Source organism: Anneissia japonica, unplaced genomic scaffold, assembly GCF_011630105.1.
Source record: "Anneissia japonica isolate Jap-2015-1 unplaced genomic scaffold, ASM1163010v1 scaffold288184_len555535_cov198, whole genome shotgun sequence".
Taxonomy (NCBI): Eukaryota; Metazoa; Echinodermata; class Crinoidea; order Comatulida; family Comatulidae; genus Anneissia; species Anneissia japonica.
This window is the reverse complement of record NW_022698468.1, coordinates 197,987-217,576: the sequence shown is the minus strand read 5'-3', so window position 1 is coordinate 217,576 and position 19,590 is coordinate 197,987. Positions and strand designations below refer to the sequence as shown.

Below are 19,590 nucleotides of genomic sequence, written 5' to 3'. Positions count from 1 at the left end.
TATATATATAAGCCTACAAAATTAGTAACACATTTACTTCCTGGCAATGGCATTGTTTATTACCTTAACAATATTCTAGTAAAACATAAGGCAACAGTTTGATGTATTTTGCTCATACGATGATACCCCTACCTAGCTAACTTCAGTGAGACAATTATGACATTAATAAAATTCATTCTGAGTTTGTGGGAGTTAGTTTCTGGGGAATTGTTGGTTGATTGTGTGAGTACAGGAGACAGTACTAATTTCCAGAAGACTCTTGGCGAATCACCAGGCAAATTGATTGATTAATTTTCAGTCACTATGCTTTCATTGCTCTTTCAATTTCTTTGCCCAAAATCAATCATCTTCTATGAAGTAGTGCAGTAACGCTATAGGTTAACCAATTCCAATCCAATGTATTTGTTTTTGAAAAGTAGAAATGCAAGAATTTGTTGACAAAATCCACAAAACTTTTTTTGAAAGAAAATTTTTTAAAAACCTGGAAAAGTACTCTTCAAACATTCATTTAAAACAAAATTAAAACATTATTTTTTTCCATGTGAAATTAAGTTCCAACCTCCAATGAGACACTGGTAAATCCAAATACTTTTTGCTAACTTACAGAGTTTTTCACAAAAAAATATCATTCAGATAATTGTCTGCAATATACAAAAGAATGAAGAAAAGTGTTCTTTATGTATCTAAAAATAGTATATTAATTATAATTTTAGTAGTTTTAATTTTTAATTGAAAGCTAATATCATAGAGTACAAAGAAAGTGAATTTAAACATTATTTTACCATTAATTGACTAAAGACAGACGTATATCTTTAAACATTGAGCTATAAGTAGAGTGGTCTAGATACAGATCTCGAAAAGCAGAAATACTACAAGAGCATGTTAACAACTAGTGAATAATGAAATTTGAAAGTTAGTTTCGCGGCTCATGTGAAATCGTTTCAGCTTGTCATTCTCTTTTCAGTGGTCGATTAGTATTTTACCTTGACCATTGCTACCATTGAATTCAAAGGCTAGTGCCAGGGGGTTGAAGGAAAATGGTATTTATACTACTGTCTATCTCAATCCGTCAAGTAAATTGAAATACAAATGATAAAAAAAAGTGCAGACAAGCAAAAGGCCGCCATAGTATGAACATAATATATAATAGTAAAGAAAAACATTAGAAATGCAGTTTACTACCATCAAACTGCATGTGAAAAAATAAAATCATTATTTACTTAATAACTAAAGATGAACTGACACAAAAAAACTATACTTATAATTATTTCTAACATACATACGAAACAACTAAAGAAATGCAATGTAACAATAGATAATGGACAGTAACAATAATAACATATCTATAGTCTTACTCATTATCCATTTTAAGCTTCTGTATTGTTATAAAGTACAATAGCAAATTAAGATACTAATTTACTATAGACCTATATAGTTTTCTTTGTTTGTTTGAGGTACAAATTTAAATAATAGTCATAACAAGAAAATCTACAAAATATAAGAGTACTAAAAAGACAATCTACATTGCTAATGCAACCTCACAAGACAATGTGGGACTTCATCTGACTTCTAAGGTATTTTGTATTCCAATCACAGAAAAAATATTCTGATCACAGAGACCTAATTCTAGTTGTAAATCCAATGATTTATTTCATCTGATTACCTTATCAAGATAAATTTTTTATATGAAAAAATGTATTTGATCGCAAAATTGACAACAAATATATATTTTAATCATAGAAAATATCTGGTCTTTTTAATGATTTTCAAGTAACATATGTATTTCTGTTATAACATTTGATCTCAGCAAATAGATTTTATCTTGTTGAAATTAACCATCCGACCAGATTTCTAGATGAGGTAATAACTACAATCGTATTGGCCCCCTTTTGCTGCTTTCTCATACCCCCAGCTGTTATATCAATTTTAACATATAATATTCTAATCAGAAAGTATAACAATATGCCTTGTGACTAATGTATGGGGATTGTGGAAAGTTATTTGAGCGTTATCTAAAATCCTGAAGGAACCTTTGTAGTGATATGTTACAGAAGTCGAACAGCCAAGGTAAAATATTTACCAAAATTGGGGTAAATTTTCACAAACCTTGATTTTGTAATAAAAAATATGTTTTATTTGAGGAAGTTGAGACATTGAACAGTATAATGTTCAATGTTTACATCAACTTTCCATTAAAACTCATCTGATACAATTATAGATCTTAAATGACTTTAATTTATTTATCCCGGGATGATTGTTTAGTAAATTAAGACATTGAAATCTCCAATTATTTATTAACATTTGACATAGATCCCTACTAAGATACATCGCAATTTTGATTTTTGTTTATACTGTACATTCGTCAGGAATTATGAATAATATTTTAACAACTTCCTATCTCTTTGAACTTATTTCTAAAAAGGCGTTTAGGGGTAATGTCTAGCAATTCTGAATGAGGCCTTTGTAGGTATGTTGCACCACATAAACATTGCTCCCTGTATGACGATATTTGACATAGAATATCAACTATTCTAATGACTTGGTTTCCAAGATGATAGGTAAAGGACCTGACAAGATGATCCTTCAAGCATAAAGTCCATACACATCTGCTCAATTTGTTGAGCCATATTGCTTAGTAAATCAATAAAACAATTTTGGATGTTTGTGCAAAGTAAATTTCTTCAGCACTTACCGATAATATTCTTTTCAACTATTAAAGAATGAAAAAGAACTTAAAAATTTAAACCTAAATCTGTATTAGCATGAAGGTACAATACAATTTTTACTTTTACTAGGTAAATTTAAATTGAGTTAACTAGTGCTTTGAATTACTGTATGTTTTACCTAGGCTTCCAGGCAAAACATATATTCAGCTTATTTTCTACTGCCTTTGCCAAACTTTAAAAAGTAGTAGTAATTTAAAAGATTCTAGTATGTTATTTAAGTTGATAGTTGATTTGATATTTTGCTTTTGTTGGTCTGCTGTTGGGGTAGTCACTGTAATTTGAATATGTTTTTCTCATGTGTTTGGATCCTTTCAGCCAAGAAGATACTGTCAGCATTACAAGAAAGCATTTCACTGTAGGGTTTGTTGCACAGTATTGGAATTCTTTAGGCATCTGTTGTGATGTGAAGAAAGAAATGTGCTAGACTAGATGGAAGTAACAGAGGGGGTAGTGAATGATGTAGTGTCCAACTTCTGAAAGGGCTGTTCACTTTCCCTATCATCACCTCCCCCTGATGAAATACCAAAAAGATGATGAAGTATCCTAAGATATGTGGGTTAACATAATGGAGTCTTTCTTTAGTAGTAAAATAAGGAATAGTTTGGAAAAAAAATTATGTCATTTGTAATACTAAAAATATACTGTCTGACGTATAAATTGGAAAACCTTAAAATATAAAGTTATGGTATAAATATTGAATTTATCATTTAAAGTTTCTGTGTTATCAGCTCCAAAAAAGAAAAGATAAAAAAAATTCACTTGATAATTTACATACTTTTTATCCTTAGATTTGTTATTACCTGCCAGTTATTTAAAGAATATATACTAATAGTTTGCTGAATAATGTAGCATTATATTATGTTGTGGGTATCTCATACACAAAGAGGCCCAATAGCAAGTTACTATTGGAGCAGTCCACTCTTCAAATGCTTTAATACCGTTGGTATAAAGCACTATATAAATCTACAACTACATTACATTACTATTAATATTTCCTGATGTTCAGTTTCAATTTATATTTAAGAACTTACTGACATTTACAAAGTATGCAATTCAGATAATGAATTTGATTGTTCAAATTTATTATTGGCTCAAGAGGCAATGTATTATATCTATAAAGTATAGAATTTTGTTTAGAAAATATAGATTTTTCATAGTGTAGGCCCTATAAAAAATATTATTAGTTTATCACCCTATCTGGGCAGGAAAAGTGATGAGGGAGGGAGGTTTTTTTTTAAAATTTTTTATGTTGCTAAAGCCAAATATCACCCTTGGGTTGTTTGCTGGTGCATTGATATTCAAAGTAAAACATGATTCAGATAATGCAAACAATATCTACTAACTATTTAATAAAATAAATGAAAAAAATAAATAAATAAAATTCAAAAAAAAAAAAAATTCAACAAAAATTTTTTTTTTCTTTTTTAAATTTTTTCAAAGAAATTTTTTTTTCCCCCAGTATCATAGAAGACATGCGTACGGGGGTGATAAACTAATCATTTTTTTAATGGCCCTTAGGTGGCTAAAAATATATAATATAAACTCAGTGGTTATCTTATTGGTATTTTAAGCTGTGATTAATATTAATTTTCTTCTTTGTTAAAACAGAAAACATTTTTTACTTCCTAGTCTGACTCATTCACATTCAATGATCTTTCTAAATCACCAGATTACCTCTATGTTGTTGATCTCAAATATATTTCTTGTATATATTATAAAGCGGAGTATACTTTAGGTCATGGCCTCATATGCCCAAGGTTCAGAGTTAATCATCTTTCATATTCTTTTAAAATTCAATAGTAGATTTATTGACTTACAACATTCAATTCAACATTTCTAGAAATTCCAGATTCTCCCATTTCTCTTTCTTCATTTTTTATGGTTCAGTAGTTCACCATCTTTCACAACTTCTTAAAATCCATTGATAGATTTATTGACCTGAGCTTGAAGCTTACAATACTACACTTTTTCTGCTACAAGAAATTGATATTTTTAGCAAGTATTCGAGAAGAAGACATGTTTCACCTCTAGTTCCTCTGTATGTTGCCACAGTTCAAAGTTTACAATCATTCATGGTGTCTTCAAATTGAATGATAGATTTATCATCTTCTCCTTGAAACAAAAAACGTTTTTTATATGAACATGGAACATGGAGGTATTTTACACCTACTCATTCTAGAATCCGGAGTATATATTTCTGGCAAATCTTCCAGAATATGACTTCTTTCATCACTTACAGTAGTTGCATTGGTTCAAAGTTTACCATATTTCATTGTTGTTTTTGACATGCAAAGTTAAGGTTATTCAACTTTGTTAAAACTTTTGACAAAGAAAAGATCTGGTTCAAAATCAACTATCAATGGATCTTTATCACTCATCCCATCCACTTATTCCATCTTCATCCAGTTGTTTTTACAAACAACCATGAAAAGTAGTTAAATAGGAGTGCAAATTAGGCCTAATGATCAGTGGTGTTGATGGCTCAAAAATAAAGTGGAATTTTCTTTGTGTGTTGTTCACTCATCACCTCCTGATGGGTGGAGCATTCCCAGGCTTTGGCTAATAATTAGAATTTCACCTACTAAGGGATATTTCACATGGGAATTATGTTCACCTTTAATCATACTCAATCAGATTTTAGATCCAATTTACTCCAAAGCATAGGTCATCAAACCATAATGGTATAACAGAAAGTACCTCCATGATAGAACAATGGTTGTATAACAGAAACTACCTCGATGATAAAACAATGTGACACATGTGAAGGTGTTTTCAGTGACAATTATAGTATAGTTTGTGTAATTTGTATTGTTTTTTTATATGATGTTATTTTATTTTAATAATTTAATTTTTTTGGCTGAAAGCTTTTAATTTAGTCAAGATAATGATATTTTAAAATGATACAACCAATGTAAAATTGAATTAAAACAACATTTTTTTTAAACAGGTATAAAAATTATAGTTATAGTAAATCCAATACAAATTTACAATTATGAGAAATATAGCACGTAAGAATATAAAACTTTATATAAAAAGTTATCATTATTATATCAATATTTTCATGTTTAAACATTTCATAATGCTTCACATTATTTCCTGAACATTGGAAACAGTGACAATCATATACAATGACCTATGCCCCCCAGGGAGCACTGTATTCCTAGTCATGCAGTGATATTGTGTATATTACTAAATACATTACACATTGAACATGTGAATCATACAAGGTACTCACTTATAATCATGGATGGAAAGAGAAAAACATTGGCATCCAACCAAACACTCATTAATGCTGTATTCAGGAGACAGTAGAACACCTCAAGGGTACCTGGTTAAATGTTAATACATTAATCTAGGTACACATTTATACTTTTCTTCTACTATTTTGTTATATACCCCATATTGTTATATTTCCATACTGTTGTGATGTGTGACAGTTGGTGGAATTTTTGAAAACAAGCCCTTTTGAGGTTTATGTATTGTTCTGTCTACCAGCTAGGCAGATACATTTTTTATTATGTATAATTATTACATGTCAAGTACCTTGAGTCTATGAAGGACTTGTACTTATTCATCCAACTCTCCAAATCCCGCCAGGAATATCCCTAATTTTTATGTAGTCTCCTCGTCTTCCGAATTTTGTTGAATTTTCCTGAATTTACCAAACACTGTTTAATTACTTGCTTCTTTGTTACTAATAATTGAGTATTTCTTTGTCAATTTACCCTTTGTGCACTGACATTATCAACGATGTTGGCGCACAAAGGCCTTCCGAGCATTACTGACACTTCAAAAGATCAATTTATTAAATAGGCTATCAGCGAAATACTGTACATGCATTTACCAAAGAAAGATTTTCAACATTTTGGAAATTCTAGCAAAAGCAAGGTTCAAAGTTGGCATTCAAACTTTGATTAACAACAAGGTCCGTGTTCAGTGAATAAGAAGTGAATGACCAGGGTGAGATTTGAACTCGCGACCAAACCGTTAAGCATGTGGATTGCGCCAACATTTTACACATTGCTTAAAGATCAGATAATAAGCATGCACAAAACATATTTCATTATATAATTTGACGATTTATCCAGGGTTTGATTGAAACGAGTTGAAACAAAGGTTAATCTAGCTATAGTAACTTAGTGTACAATGTTCAACAATTGCTGTCAATTAAATGACAATATTTTCAGCGTCTTTTTGATCGAATAATATTGTACACAATGTTATGTTATTGTCCTAACATCGACAGAGGTTAGGGGGAGCGTTACCCTCAAGCTTTCAAAATGAGTCATATAAATGCACAAACATCATAGGTATGTGTAATTTCAATTTATACCATACTGTAAATACCTGATGGATTTAGCATTTGCTAAACAAATACATAATTATGCAGATTTCAGTGCAGTATGCTGAATTTATTTAATAGCCGAGTGTAATCATACATTAAACCTTTGGTTTATTTTAATTAAATTTGTTCTTTGTTTTTAGAAACAAGTTAGGCACCATACAAATCGAGAGGATCAATCAGAGAGTGGGCGGAGCAGCAGATCCAGCCTAACACTTACAGAGACGGAGATGGAAGATGGGTTATCAGGTAAAATTTTTTATTACATGCGATACATTAAACCGTTAAACCTGCCAAAAAATTAGATCCTATTGCAGGATAGATTGTGTATAACATTGGCTGTATTCGACTGGTTCGTTTCTTGGTTAACATTGTGTTTTGTTTTAATCATTTATAATTTTTGTTCTGGTTCTGTTCAGAATGGAAGTAAACAAGAATGTATTAATTTCGAATAAGTTTTTCATGTGATCATAACACAACATGGCTGATTTCTCAGAGAAAATGACTAAAAACAATTTATATATTTTAGAGAATATATAAATTAAATGAATAAATTAATTTTAAATGATTGACAAACAAAAATCTATTTAAAATATTTTTTTACACTTTAACCCGCTTGCAATAGGCCGAGACGACCTGGGTTATGCTACTTTGAATTGTGGTATGTACGCAGCCTCTTTGTTGTGTTTCTTTTCATTCATGCATATTCATGCATTCCTTCATTTCATTTATTTATTTGACCATCAAAAAATACACACACAGTAAATTTTATTTAATGGTTCTGCACTATTAGAACGATGATGTTCATAAACTGGGATACATTCTTACAAAAATTTAACAGAATTTAAGCAAAGTAATAAACAAACTAAATCTTATATTTTACTTTTTTGTTGATGCCATTTATTTATGTAAGTCAAGATTGGCCCAAATAATTATTATTAGCTAACTTGCTAATGGATGCATTCATGACCAAAACAAAAAATTAACATCAAACCAATCATTTGAACTTAATTAATTTTTCTTCTTCTCTGTTGTTGTTAAGCGCCTCGAGGTTGTGTCAATGTGAGGTGCTATATAAATCTAGAATTATTATTATTTATTATAATTACTGTACTATTATTTAGTATAAGGGTGTTACTGATTTTTAAGTGACTAAAATAAAATCTCAGAAATCTCTCTAGTAATGAAATAAACAGAAACAATTTTGATAAAGCAGGTCAGGGTTTTGTATTTCTTTAGATTGCCATTCGTCTGGTCGTCTTCGTAATAATTTTTGAGACAAAATTAACAAATATGAAGAATGACCAGTCGAATACGGCCTTTTATGTTTATTAGATGTTTTCTGCAAGGACCAATACAATTAATTTGGATTTCAAAATCATATTTTTTTAAATCACAATTCATATCATTTATATAAAGCACTGCATATGAGAAACATATGTTCAATATTTCCACATTTATTATTTTTCATCATGACATTTTTTAATTTATCAATATGGAATGTTTAGTTTCTTGCTTCGTTCAGGAATGTTAATATTTCAATTGCTGGAACAATTTGTTTCTTACTGCAAATATAATACAAGTTTAAGTTATGCATGTCTGATTGTTTTTGTAAAGACCAAGTTTTATAATTATGTTTTTCAAATTTCATAAAGGAAATGTTGAATGTTCTCTTCAAGAACCCCTTGAGAAATGCATGTTCAATGTATCCATCTTTTTTTTTTGCTTTCAAAGAAAAATTTGTTTATTTATTGAAACAGAATGTTAGGTTTTTTTTTTTTTTGCATCGTTTTGGGAATGTTAAACAGTCACATTGCATTACAAGATAAGCACAAATGTTTTCTTTGTGAGAAGAGAATGAAATTTTAAGTTCTGCATGTTAATTCCAGCCTGTTCAGCATTCATCTCCAACACTGGAATTTATCAGGTGCATTAACGCCAAGTTCAGAGTCGTTATAACTGACATTTTTTCACGGACATTTAAATCTGTAAATCTGTATTCATTTCTCTCGTAAAACCCAGCTTGCCTACGTGAAAATATTACACAAAATGACATAACTCTCGGCGGATAATGCTATTAGGTAATACATAAAAATTCAAAATTCTTTACTGAATTAGATAAAATACTCTTTTGGTATTTATTATTATTATTAATCTATATTAATTATTAATTTATATTACTGTTGCTGCTGTTATAAAATAATGATAATTATTATCACTCTGATAATTATTTAAGTTGACCACATTTTCTCGCTCTTTTGTTGTACAATTTGTTCTAAAGTTTGTAGAGGCAGTGTGTAATATGTAATTTTTACATCATTATTTTTTGTAATAATTATGATACATTTTCTCACTTATATCCATCTCCACCAGCACTGCTGTTGATGTAAAATTAATGTATCACATGATTTTATAGCATTGTCTTTACCTTTTTGATAATAACCGTTAGATTTATTTCTTCATTGTAATGAGTTTTCTCATAATGATATATCATCGCTCTTATTTCTATCATTATAGGCACTACTGTTGATACAAAAAAGTGTACTCAAATGATTATATTTTTTAATGTCTTTTATTATCATTTTTTATTATTTACTAACTTTATGTGTGCTGGTTATAAACTTTATTGCTTTTTTTATTGGGAGTATTTATGGAGCAGTGGCAATGCTTAGGCTTCTAATCAAAAGATTGGGGGTTCGAGTTTGAAGCTAGTCAGTTATGTGGACTTGGGTTATCTGTGTTAACTTGTTAGAATACTAATTTACTTACTATAGGCAACTTTAGGAATAATTCCCCTTAGAGCTGAGTGTGTGCTCCGTTAGTGCTTGATGTAAATGATTGGTGTAAAAATATGAAGGCATAAAAGACTGGGCATTTTGTGCTTAGACTAAGATATTATTATTATTATTATTATTATTATTATTATTATTATTATTATTATTATTAATAAATATTTTTATTATTATTATTATTATTAATAAATATTATTATTATTTCAATTTTATTATTGTTATTATTAATAAATATTATTGTTGTTATTAGTATGGTATGTGTAATATTTTATTTTTAGTGGGATAATGTCCTTTGACAAACATTATAATCTTTTTCAATTCTATTCAAACTCTATCCAAAAGCTTGGGTTAATTCAGAACTTCACTGCATTGGTGTAGATGTAATGTTATTTAACATGACAGTTTCAGGAAAATAGACCTGCTTTCTTTAAATATCATATTCTGTTACCCACGAACTTGCATGATAATTTCATATTTTTCCTTATTGTATACTTCAGGTATACCATCAGCTGTTCAATCCCGGCACTCACTCGGACGTCAGCATATGATGCGACCGAATATCGTAGCAGATAGATCTGCATCAAGTCTTATATCAAGCGGAAGGTCAGCGCCGGGAACGCTATCAAATGTTAGGTCGAGTCACAGTACGATTTCAAGTATGGAAGCAGGCAACACGGCAGAGAACGCATTTCAGATGAAACAGATGTCAAACACAATGCCACAAAATAACTTTATTCAAAATCAAGGTGAGGTTATTTAAAAAAAAAATTCTAATGTCAAATAGAAACATAGCAGTTAATAAGAGAAATTAAGTTGGATAGACTTAGGTGTTTCAGTACTTGCATGTTAAGTTGAAAGAAAAACACTAAAGTACCAAGTTTAGCCAAATCTGCCAGATGTATTTTGCATAGCAATAGCATTACTGATCTGTAGGTAATCATGTAGTCAATAATTATCATCTGCATAGCAGTTTGCAACATTTACGGTTGGTAAGAAGAAGCTTTTAGCGGTATTACACAAGCTTCAATCGTTTTTCTGAACATCTCCCACGAGAAATTTTTTTCCTGTGAAGAAATGTCAAGGTCAACATTTCATTTAATTCCTTCGTGAAATTGCCATGACAAATCTTATTGTTTGTAAAGTTTGTTGCACAGACATGTCATGTTGACTATAGGAAAGGATCATATGCTAAGAATCACACCAATGTAATTCATTCGTTCAGAATTCAGAGAGCTATTAGGACGATAAAGTGTTTGTGTGAATTAACTGAATCTTTTACTTATCAGACTTATAGAAAATGAAGGGTATCTGTGTTTCCTCTTTCGCAGCGCTTCCAAGTATACCAGTTGAGGGAAAGCAAAATATTCAAATTAGACCCGAAGCTGTTAATTTGAACTACCCGCAGCCAGGTCCGAACCCCATGTTCAACAGCAACAACTCCCTCAGTAACTCAAGACAGACAAGGTAAGTCAGCAGATTAAGTATAGCTCAGGTATCACAATTACTTCTTTACCAGAGTCTTCTTTGAAGTAATATGCCATGCTTAATGATGATAGTGATACGTTTATCTCGCCGCGTATTGTCTCTGATGGATTTGAAACTTTTGCATACTTTAGCACTACGTTCGGTTGAATGTCCCTGTAAAAACGGCTCAAATTCCAGATACATTTTATGTAGATGATGTAATCGCAAAAATGTGAGGAATAAATGTGGAAAATATTGGCAAGTGAGTACGAAATGGTAATCAGAACAACAATTGTAAAGGAAATTGAGACCTTTGGCTTATCAGATCATTGGATTGGATTTCTCGTTCTAATGGAAGTTAAAAGCAATTCCACGAGAATGAATCAAGGTTGTTATTTGATTTGTCGGAAGGTCTGAAAATAGCCTACACAATCAACTAGCAAAAAAACATATAATGTAAATATGTAAATTCCTGCCTGTATTGTCACGTACTGGGTATAATCAGTGCTTATCTCACCTCAGATTTGATTTACAATATGAAATTGCTATTTTATTTATGAAATCCACCCCGATATATTTAAAAACATCTGTATACAAACGCGTAGTGTGTAAGTTATCATCAATCAAATTATGATTGTATAATGCCCTGTCCTTACTATGAGTTTCCTATGACAAATATATATGATTTGCCTATATATGGGCATGGTGATGTCATGTCATACCCGTATATGGATATGATGATGTTATCATACCCATATATGGGTATGATGGTGTCATATCATACCCATATATGGGCAAATTTCCTTTATTTGTGACATGAATTTTAATATTTTGCTTAAAGGCTAAATCATGTCTTTAAAAATGATTGAGTGCATTTAATTAACCAAGTTCATCTCATAAAAGAATTTAGGAAAGTTACAAACAGACCAATTACAAATGATGTTATTTAAAGAAAGCATAAGAAAATATATGGGTGAGATTTAATCCTCTTTTGTAAGTGCCGTGTAGTTGTACCACATACATTTAAACAGTATTAATCTATGCAAAAATAGGCTTGCATGCGAGACTTTCATCAACGCATTTGGCATCACATACCAAATGATGCCCCTAGGCCGAGTTTCTCCCTCGAATGATGGAATTGAAGTGTGTAGATGAAAGTGTCTGTGGACGCTTTTGTTTATTTCAAACATCAATACAAAATTGTCTATTTATGCTCCCGTAAATTGCCGTGCATATAAAGATTATCAGTCGGGGGAATGATATCGTACTGGCAGCATAAAGCCAACCACTATCCTTATTTCACACAAGATTAAAAGGGAATTATCTGTGAAGTAGATTTTTAATTAATGTATTATTGTGGATGATTAGAAGAATATTCAATGTCAACACAAAGGTAAGTCTTTGTTAGATATGCTTATAAGAATAAACCTGTCAATTAGGACAGGTGTTAACAAATAAGAGGCTTGCAAATCCAGCTTTTTGGATGGGAAAAAAATCTCAGATCTTTGAAATCCAGAGAGAAAAATGGACATATTTGCACAGGTTCTGAAAAATATAGCTGCAAACTGATCGGCAGTTACTACACTTCTTGTATTTAGACAAAAAAAAATTTGAGGACATAAAAACGTAGAGTGAAAAATTAATCCATTTGTAAAAAAGTTAAAACCAAGGGAAGCTGTCAAGGATAGCCATGTCCACATTCACTGTTGTATGCCCTTATATAGTGATGATGTGCCTATATATGGTCATGATGTGATGTCATCATGACCATATTAGGCATGTCAAAAAAATGTGATAGTCTTGATAGGATTAACAGTAGCAACCAAATATTTTTTTTATTTTTTTTTTTATTTATTTATTTATTTTTTTGTAATTGAAACCATAATGTAAATACTGGTTTAATATCTGATTTACATGTTTGCAAATCAAATTAAGTTAATAGTTAATAATTGTTAATTTATATTTTATAATCAGAATTTAATAATTTGAAATACAAGTAAGCTGAGTAAAATTATATGTGATTGAAAATTTAATCAAAACTAAAAATGTCCAATGATGCGAGTTGGTAGTAACCATGGTAACACTCTAAACATGTCTTGGCGTATTAAAATTTCCATCTGGCCTTGCACTCTGCTCCTTTTCTAGGAATTATACACATCTAGATGTGTATAAGAGACAGATTATGTATAAATGTGTTATATATTGAGGGGAGCTTAACTGTCTGACAGGGGGTCTGAACATTTCCGTTGAAGGCCAGTGGGATCCAGGGACCATGGCCTAAAGGCTTTTAATTCAGAGGGGTTGACTCCTAATGCTTAGAGTAGCTAGTAAATTTTGGACATGTTTAAACATTATTATTATGCCCCAAAAAATGGTTAGAAAATTACTTTTCCTTTTTGGTCCAAAGATTTGTGGCCAACAGCAGGCTTAAGCTTATACAGCTTCCAGAAAATAGTCCTTAGATTATTTTTTTTTTCTTTGTTTTAAAATTAGATTAAATTCACTGTTAACTGTTTCTATAATAATTTAAAAACTCCCAGCCTCTTTTTTAAATAATGAATATATAATGTGGTTAGGCTTGGCTAAAGGCCTTTATATATAACTTGTGTATAGTAGCAGTACTCTGTTTATGTAGAGGCTGTCTTTGTCTAAAATTCAATTTAACATTTATTTGCTTTCTTTCCGCATAAAAGATTATACTGTAACCGAAAAAGTGATGATTTTTATAATATACCGTTAATCGTAAGAAATGCAAAAAAAACCCAAAAAACAGAAGGCAAAGACCTGAGAAGAAAAGAAAACAAATCTTGTGTTGGGACATGCAGGGGTAGATTTAAAGGGGGGGGGGGGCTTCCTTTTGAAAAGTAAAAAAAAACAAAACAAAAAAGAAAAAGAAAGAAAAAGAAAAAATTGATTGCCCAAAAGGCCTCAGAGGTTATTTTCGGGTGTCTAGAACACAGTTTCGCGGGGCCATGTCCCTGGACTCCCTAGGGTATTGTTATCGCGATCGGCCCAACATTCAATCCCCCTTCCGGCCCCTCCTTTTGGACATCTCTGGATCTGCCCCTAATATGAAAAAGTCTCATTTACCCATGAACAATATCCTGGATAAGAATCATGATTTGAAACATTCTCATATATCTTTCCTCCAACAGTATTTCCAGACATATGTACGAGTTTCCTCCGAATTCCCCGACTGCTGCCGTCCCCCTGCCCAGCTTCACTCCAGTACGCAATGACAACAGACCAAAGAACAACAAATTTGCACAACCCAAATACAGGCGAATTAAAAGCAAGTACTCGTGTTGGGACCATTGTTCTTGGAAGTGTATGGCGGTAGTTCTCTTTATTCTAGTCTGTGCACTAATAGCAGCTCTCATCTGTTTAACAGGTAAGGCATTTATTTCCAGTATAAATAAATTTCTTGTTGAGGATGCAGGAACAGATTTAGAGGAAGCCAAGCCACACCCCACCCCACTCTCCCACTTTTGGAAAATAAAGAAAAAGAACAAGAAAGAATGAAAAAAGAAATTTCTGATTGCCCAAAACAAACATTTTGTGGGGGAATTCCCCCAGTCCTACTGGGGTAGTGTTGTCTCTTGATAGGCCTATCCATTCACACCCTTTTAGTATATTATTCATTTTATGCTTGTTGAAAAAATCCTGAACATTCTATCATATGATTGACCATGTTGGATCATGTTGATCATTCATACATACACTGTAGCTCTGACATCATCCTGTGGGATTATTTATCGTACTGGAATATGAAATTGTGCAGTTTGTAGTTGGTATACATTTGAGCTGAATCAGTTTCATTGGCTACCAGCCAAAGTTAACCTGTAAACACTCTTTACATTAATATGTATTTTCATGTAAATTCTCCCAAATCCTTGTGCCGAAGCTTTTAAGTTCATAGAAACCCATTCAGCAAGATATATAGTGTCATAAGCGACGTACTACGGTGGTTTGGAATGATTTAAAATAAATCAATGTTTGTTTTTCTTTTGTCTAACGATAATGATTTGTGTAGCTTTATCTACCGTACATGCACCCTGGGAGATAGATGACATTGCGATAAGTAGAAAAAACCACCAGCAGCAGAAAATGACATTTCAAGCCGTAATAAACAAGCGCTGTGTGCTAGGCGTAAAATATTAAACTACACTCCAGATAGATTTCACCATAAAAATCGACTAGGATGTATATGGATATGATATATGTTATGTAATTAAGAAAATAAGACATGCGAAAGATGTTAGAATGAGAGTTTCCCACCAACTCTGACTGTTATTCGATGTTGCATTGTAGATAATGTTTTCTCTAAGGCGTTTTTAACACAGTAATTCTATGTTGGTTTTGAGGCTAAATATTCTTAAGCTCGTTAACTTTGCATCCAAATTGACTTATAATAACCAAGGTGATCATATCTAAAGTAAGGTATAATAAAAAAAATAAAGAAATATGTGTTATGCACAAAAGAATGTTTTAACAAGAAAATATATTTTAACTTTGTGCAGAAATAACACACAAAAGAATGTTTTAACAAGAAAATATATTTTAACTTTGTGCAGAAATAACAACAATTGAATCAATTTAATTATAAGTAATTAAAAAAAAATCGTTTGAATAGCCTAGAGCAGAATACCTCAGTTTGCTGAGCTATTTGTTTGTTATTTGTTATTTTAGTATTTATATAGTGCCTGTTCCCTGGTCATTGGGTCCACATGCTTAAGTGTTGCTGCCATATTGACACAGTAGCAGGCAACCACACCAGGTACCTGGGGTGGAGAGAAGCAATGTAGATAAAGTGCATTGCTCAAGGACACAAGCGAAATGCGCAGCGAGGGATTGAAACCCAGACCTCAAAGTTGGGAAACCAAACCGTTCCTGCTGTACCAAACCACTTCCCCAAACACTAGCCTCTAGATGTGTGCTGAACCAGAGAGATCCTTGAATCCCTAGTTCAATGAACCATTTCGCTAAGCCCCACATTTTAAATATTGTTGCGAAGGTCCCACAAAATTATGACGGCGTAAACGTACGTAAACATGTTTGTGGGAAAACACATGCATTTGTAGGATATGCCTGGCTCTATTCTAATTGGTTAGTTGTTCAGTTTGAGTGACACTGTAAAAAAAGTATTTTTAAAAAAAGCACATTAAAACCTTAAGTCTTATGTACTTCATGATATCCAAATTTATAATCGCTGAACTTTTATTAAAACAAGTTTAAGGAATGTTTCCTCAGTGGACAAATCTATCATCATAAAAAATTGCAGAATCTCCAGTTTGAATCAGTACACAAGAAAATGAGAATAGGATACATAAAGGAAATTAATAGTGTACTTAATTTTAATTTTCTTCACAGCTGTGAAATTCTTTCAGCCAGAAACACACCCAGTAATAGCTGTTGGAGCTAAAACAGATAACCCAGGGTACTACACCCCTGTTGGAGGGCCAACAAATCTACCAGGTGAGGGCAGGAAATTCTTGATTTTTGCAACTCATTTTTTAATTAATTAATTTATTTATTTTTTATTTTTTTATTTTTTGGGGGACATCCAGCTGCCTAGCATGAGCAAATTTTGTTTTTCCAGTCACATATCTTCTTTTGAGTACTTTAACAACCAAAAACACTGCTGTTTTTTTTTGTTTTTTTTTTTGGCATTTTGTTTTCAAAAACTAACCTAAGCCTCTACAACAACACGTTTGTGCACCAGTCACAGAGTACAGATGAACACTGGTCATTATGTAGAGCGAAATGCCTAGGCCTCTGGATGTCCCCACAAATTTAGCGAAAATGGTGTAAAAAGAGAATTTATATTTTCCGATCAATAATAAATTTCTGATTGTGCACCATATAAAGCTCTGTCCAGATTATCAAATTGTATGCCCATATATAGTCATGATGTACCTATATATGGTCATGTTGTGATGTCATCATGGACATATTTAAGCATTTCACTTGTTGTCAAATAAAATTTGATAGGCTGTACAGGGCTTAACATACAGTACCATAGTTGCAGGCCACTAGCCAGTCAACTTTCGGTCAGTGTTGAATTGGTTCCCAGATAATAATTGCAAATGTACACAGGGTACATCGCGAGAACCAAACTTTAGCTTGAAGCAGCCTCAGACTGGCCTCATATTAGCAGCCTAAGTTGAGAATTTGTTTATACCTTGTTTAGCGAACCCGCCACTCTCCAATATTTATTCTGAATAAAAATAATTTTTGGGCAATTAGCACACCTGCCACAACGAAAAAATTAAAATTTCTGGGAACAATTTTTTTTTAAAATTTATGCCTGCCTTTGCCTTGAATTCTCCAAAAGTAAAATATGTATATTTCTTCCTAATTATATAAATTTAAAGCATTTAACTATCCCATTACTTAACTGTTTACATTCACCAACAATAAAATTTTATTTTTATTTTCTCCTCCATCTGGATGTTTTGGCATAAACTATTTGCTAAATAAAAAAAACCAATTTTTTTTCCTGGCCTGCTCTGACAGTCTTTAAAGAAAGTGTGTGAAACAAGGTATTAAAATAGTATCGCCTAATATTAAGTAGAAATAATTATTTTTATTGATTGTTAAACTTTTTATTTCCAATTTTATTACCTTTACATGATTTTTTTTCTTTTCATTTTCAGATCCAACTTCATTACCTTTAGTGGCTGAGCGTGTTCGTCTTGGCCAGCATATCAGAAAACCTGTACAATCTGGAGACTTTTTACAAATTATTATGCAAATTGACCATCCAAAATATGTCCAAATGAACCTCACTGTGGGTCATCATGCGTTTTTGGCTGTGTACGGACGAAGAGGAGGGCCTCCTACACACACAGTTTACGATTTTGTTGAGGTGCATTCTGGGAGGGGTTACCTCCATGATCGGAGTAGGCGTCATACATTAAAAAACAGTGCAATTTTTGGAAGAAGTTCCAGTCACCATCACCCTGAGGAGAATCGAAAAAGGCATGGAGGGAAGACTCTTGCTGTACGACAGGAAAGATCCATGGCTGCTAAAACGATATTTTCTTTCATTGAATTCTTGGACGAGGGTTCCTGGTATATTGGAATATTTAACGATGGAAAACGAACAGAAGATGTTAAATTTGTGTCTGGTGTTAAAGGTTTGTTGTGTTTGTATTTAATTTTCATTATTGTTTTTAATAGTTAGTGTTATTGTTGTTGCTATTATCATTTTCTAATTATATATTATTATTATTATTATTATTATCATCATTATTATTATTGTTATTATTATTATTATAAGATTCATTATGTTTATTCAAGGTTTATTGTCCGTTAAAAATGACAAAAAATCATTAAAACAAATTTTGAATTTAAACGCTCATTTGGTGGTAACATACAAAAACTTGAGCATAGTAATTATTAAATTTAATAAATGTGTAACACGATTTTTATACTGGATAGTGGTAAAAATAATAACAAAATGTGTTTCTTTGCTTTGAATTATTTTTTAAATACACTAATTTCTATGTCCAAGATGTTTTTTATGTTACTTCAAAATGAGCAAGTTAAAACCAAAAATGATTTTTATGAAATTTTTGTTTTGGTATTTTGTATGGGACAATCTTTCAACAAATTATAAAAAATCATACAACTATTCTTTGTTAGGTGATGGAGGCATACCGTGCCTGAATGACTGTAATGGTAATGGACAATGTGTGGACGGTCAGTGCAAGTGTTTTCCTACGTATACAGGCGAAGATTGTTTGAAAGGTGAGTTGCTACATTTATTTATCTAGATTAGTGTTTCCTACTTGGGTAACTGTACTTCCAGAATTCTTACAATATTTAGCTTGACTTAGTAGCACTTACATTTTTATAAAAACATTTTATTGTTATTCAGGAATATATTCATTACGAAATAATTGAAAATCATTTTTCGATTTAAATTACTGGATCACATTATGTACTTTTGATTATTCTTTTTATTGTATGATGGCAATGTATACAAATTACCCTGCACTTTAGAAATATGTACTTTTAACTGTAATTAAAATCCCATATTAATAGGACTTGGCAAACTGCCATACAGATACTCCAAAAGTACACATGCCTTGATAAATAGCATAATTTTATTGCTGTTTTCATAGATAAATCAATTTTTATATGATTTATACGATGGTAGCTAAGAAAAAGTACATGAAGACAGTATAGAAAAAACTTATGGATTATTTGATAAGAATGGTTTTATTTTCTAGGTTAGCATATTGCACTAAGTGTTAGCTAC

At 31.5% G+C, this 19,590-nt stretch overlaps 1 protein-coding gene across 7 annotated transcripts in view; it reads left to right on the top strand.

The window, feature by feature from the left end:
* LOC117102664 (teneurin-3-like) overlaps positions 1 to 19,590 on the top strand; it is an 86,887-nt gene that overhangs the window by 46,745 nt on the left and 20,552 nt on the right. For 6 of the 7 annotated variants that reach the window (XM_033243035.1, XM_033243037.1, XM_033243036.1 and 3 more), the window contains 8 exons: positions 7,212 to 7,317; positions 7,694 to 7,729; positions 10,358 to 10,606; positions 11,189 to 11,324; positions 14,480 to 14,715; positions 16,695 to 16,799; positions 17,981 to 18,463; positions 18,972 to 19,076. In XM_033243035.1, the coding sequence (XP_033098926.1) occupies positions 7,212 to 7,317; positions 7,694 to 7,729; positions 10,358 to 10,606; positions 11,189 to 11,324; positions 14,480 to 14,715; positions 16,695 to 16,799; positions 17,981 to 18,463; positions 18,972 to 19,076 (1,456 nt within the window). The remainder of the gene's footprint in view (positions 1 to 7,211; positions 7,318 to 7,693; positions 7,730 to 10,357; positions 10,607 to 11,188; positions 11,325 to 14,479; positions 14,716 to 16,694; positions 16,800 to 17,980; positions 18,464 to 18,971; positions 19,077 to 19,590) is intronic. The other variant, XM_033243038.1, reaches the window with a different exon arrangement.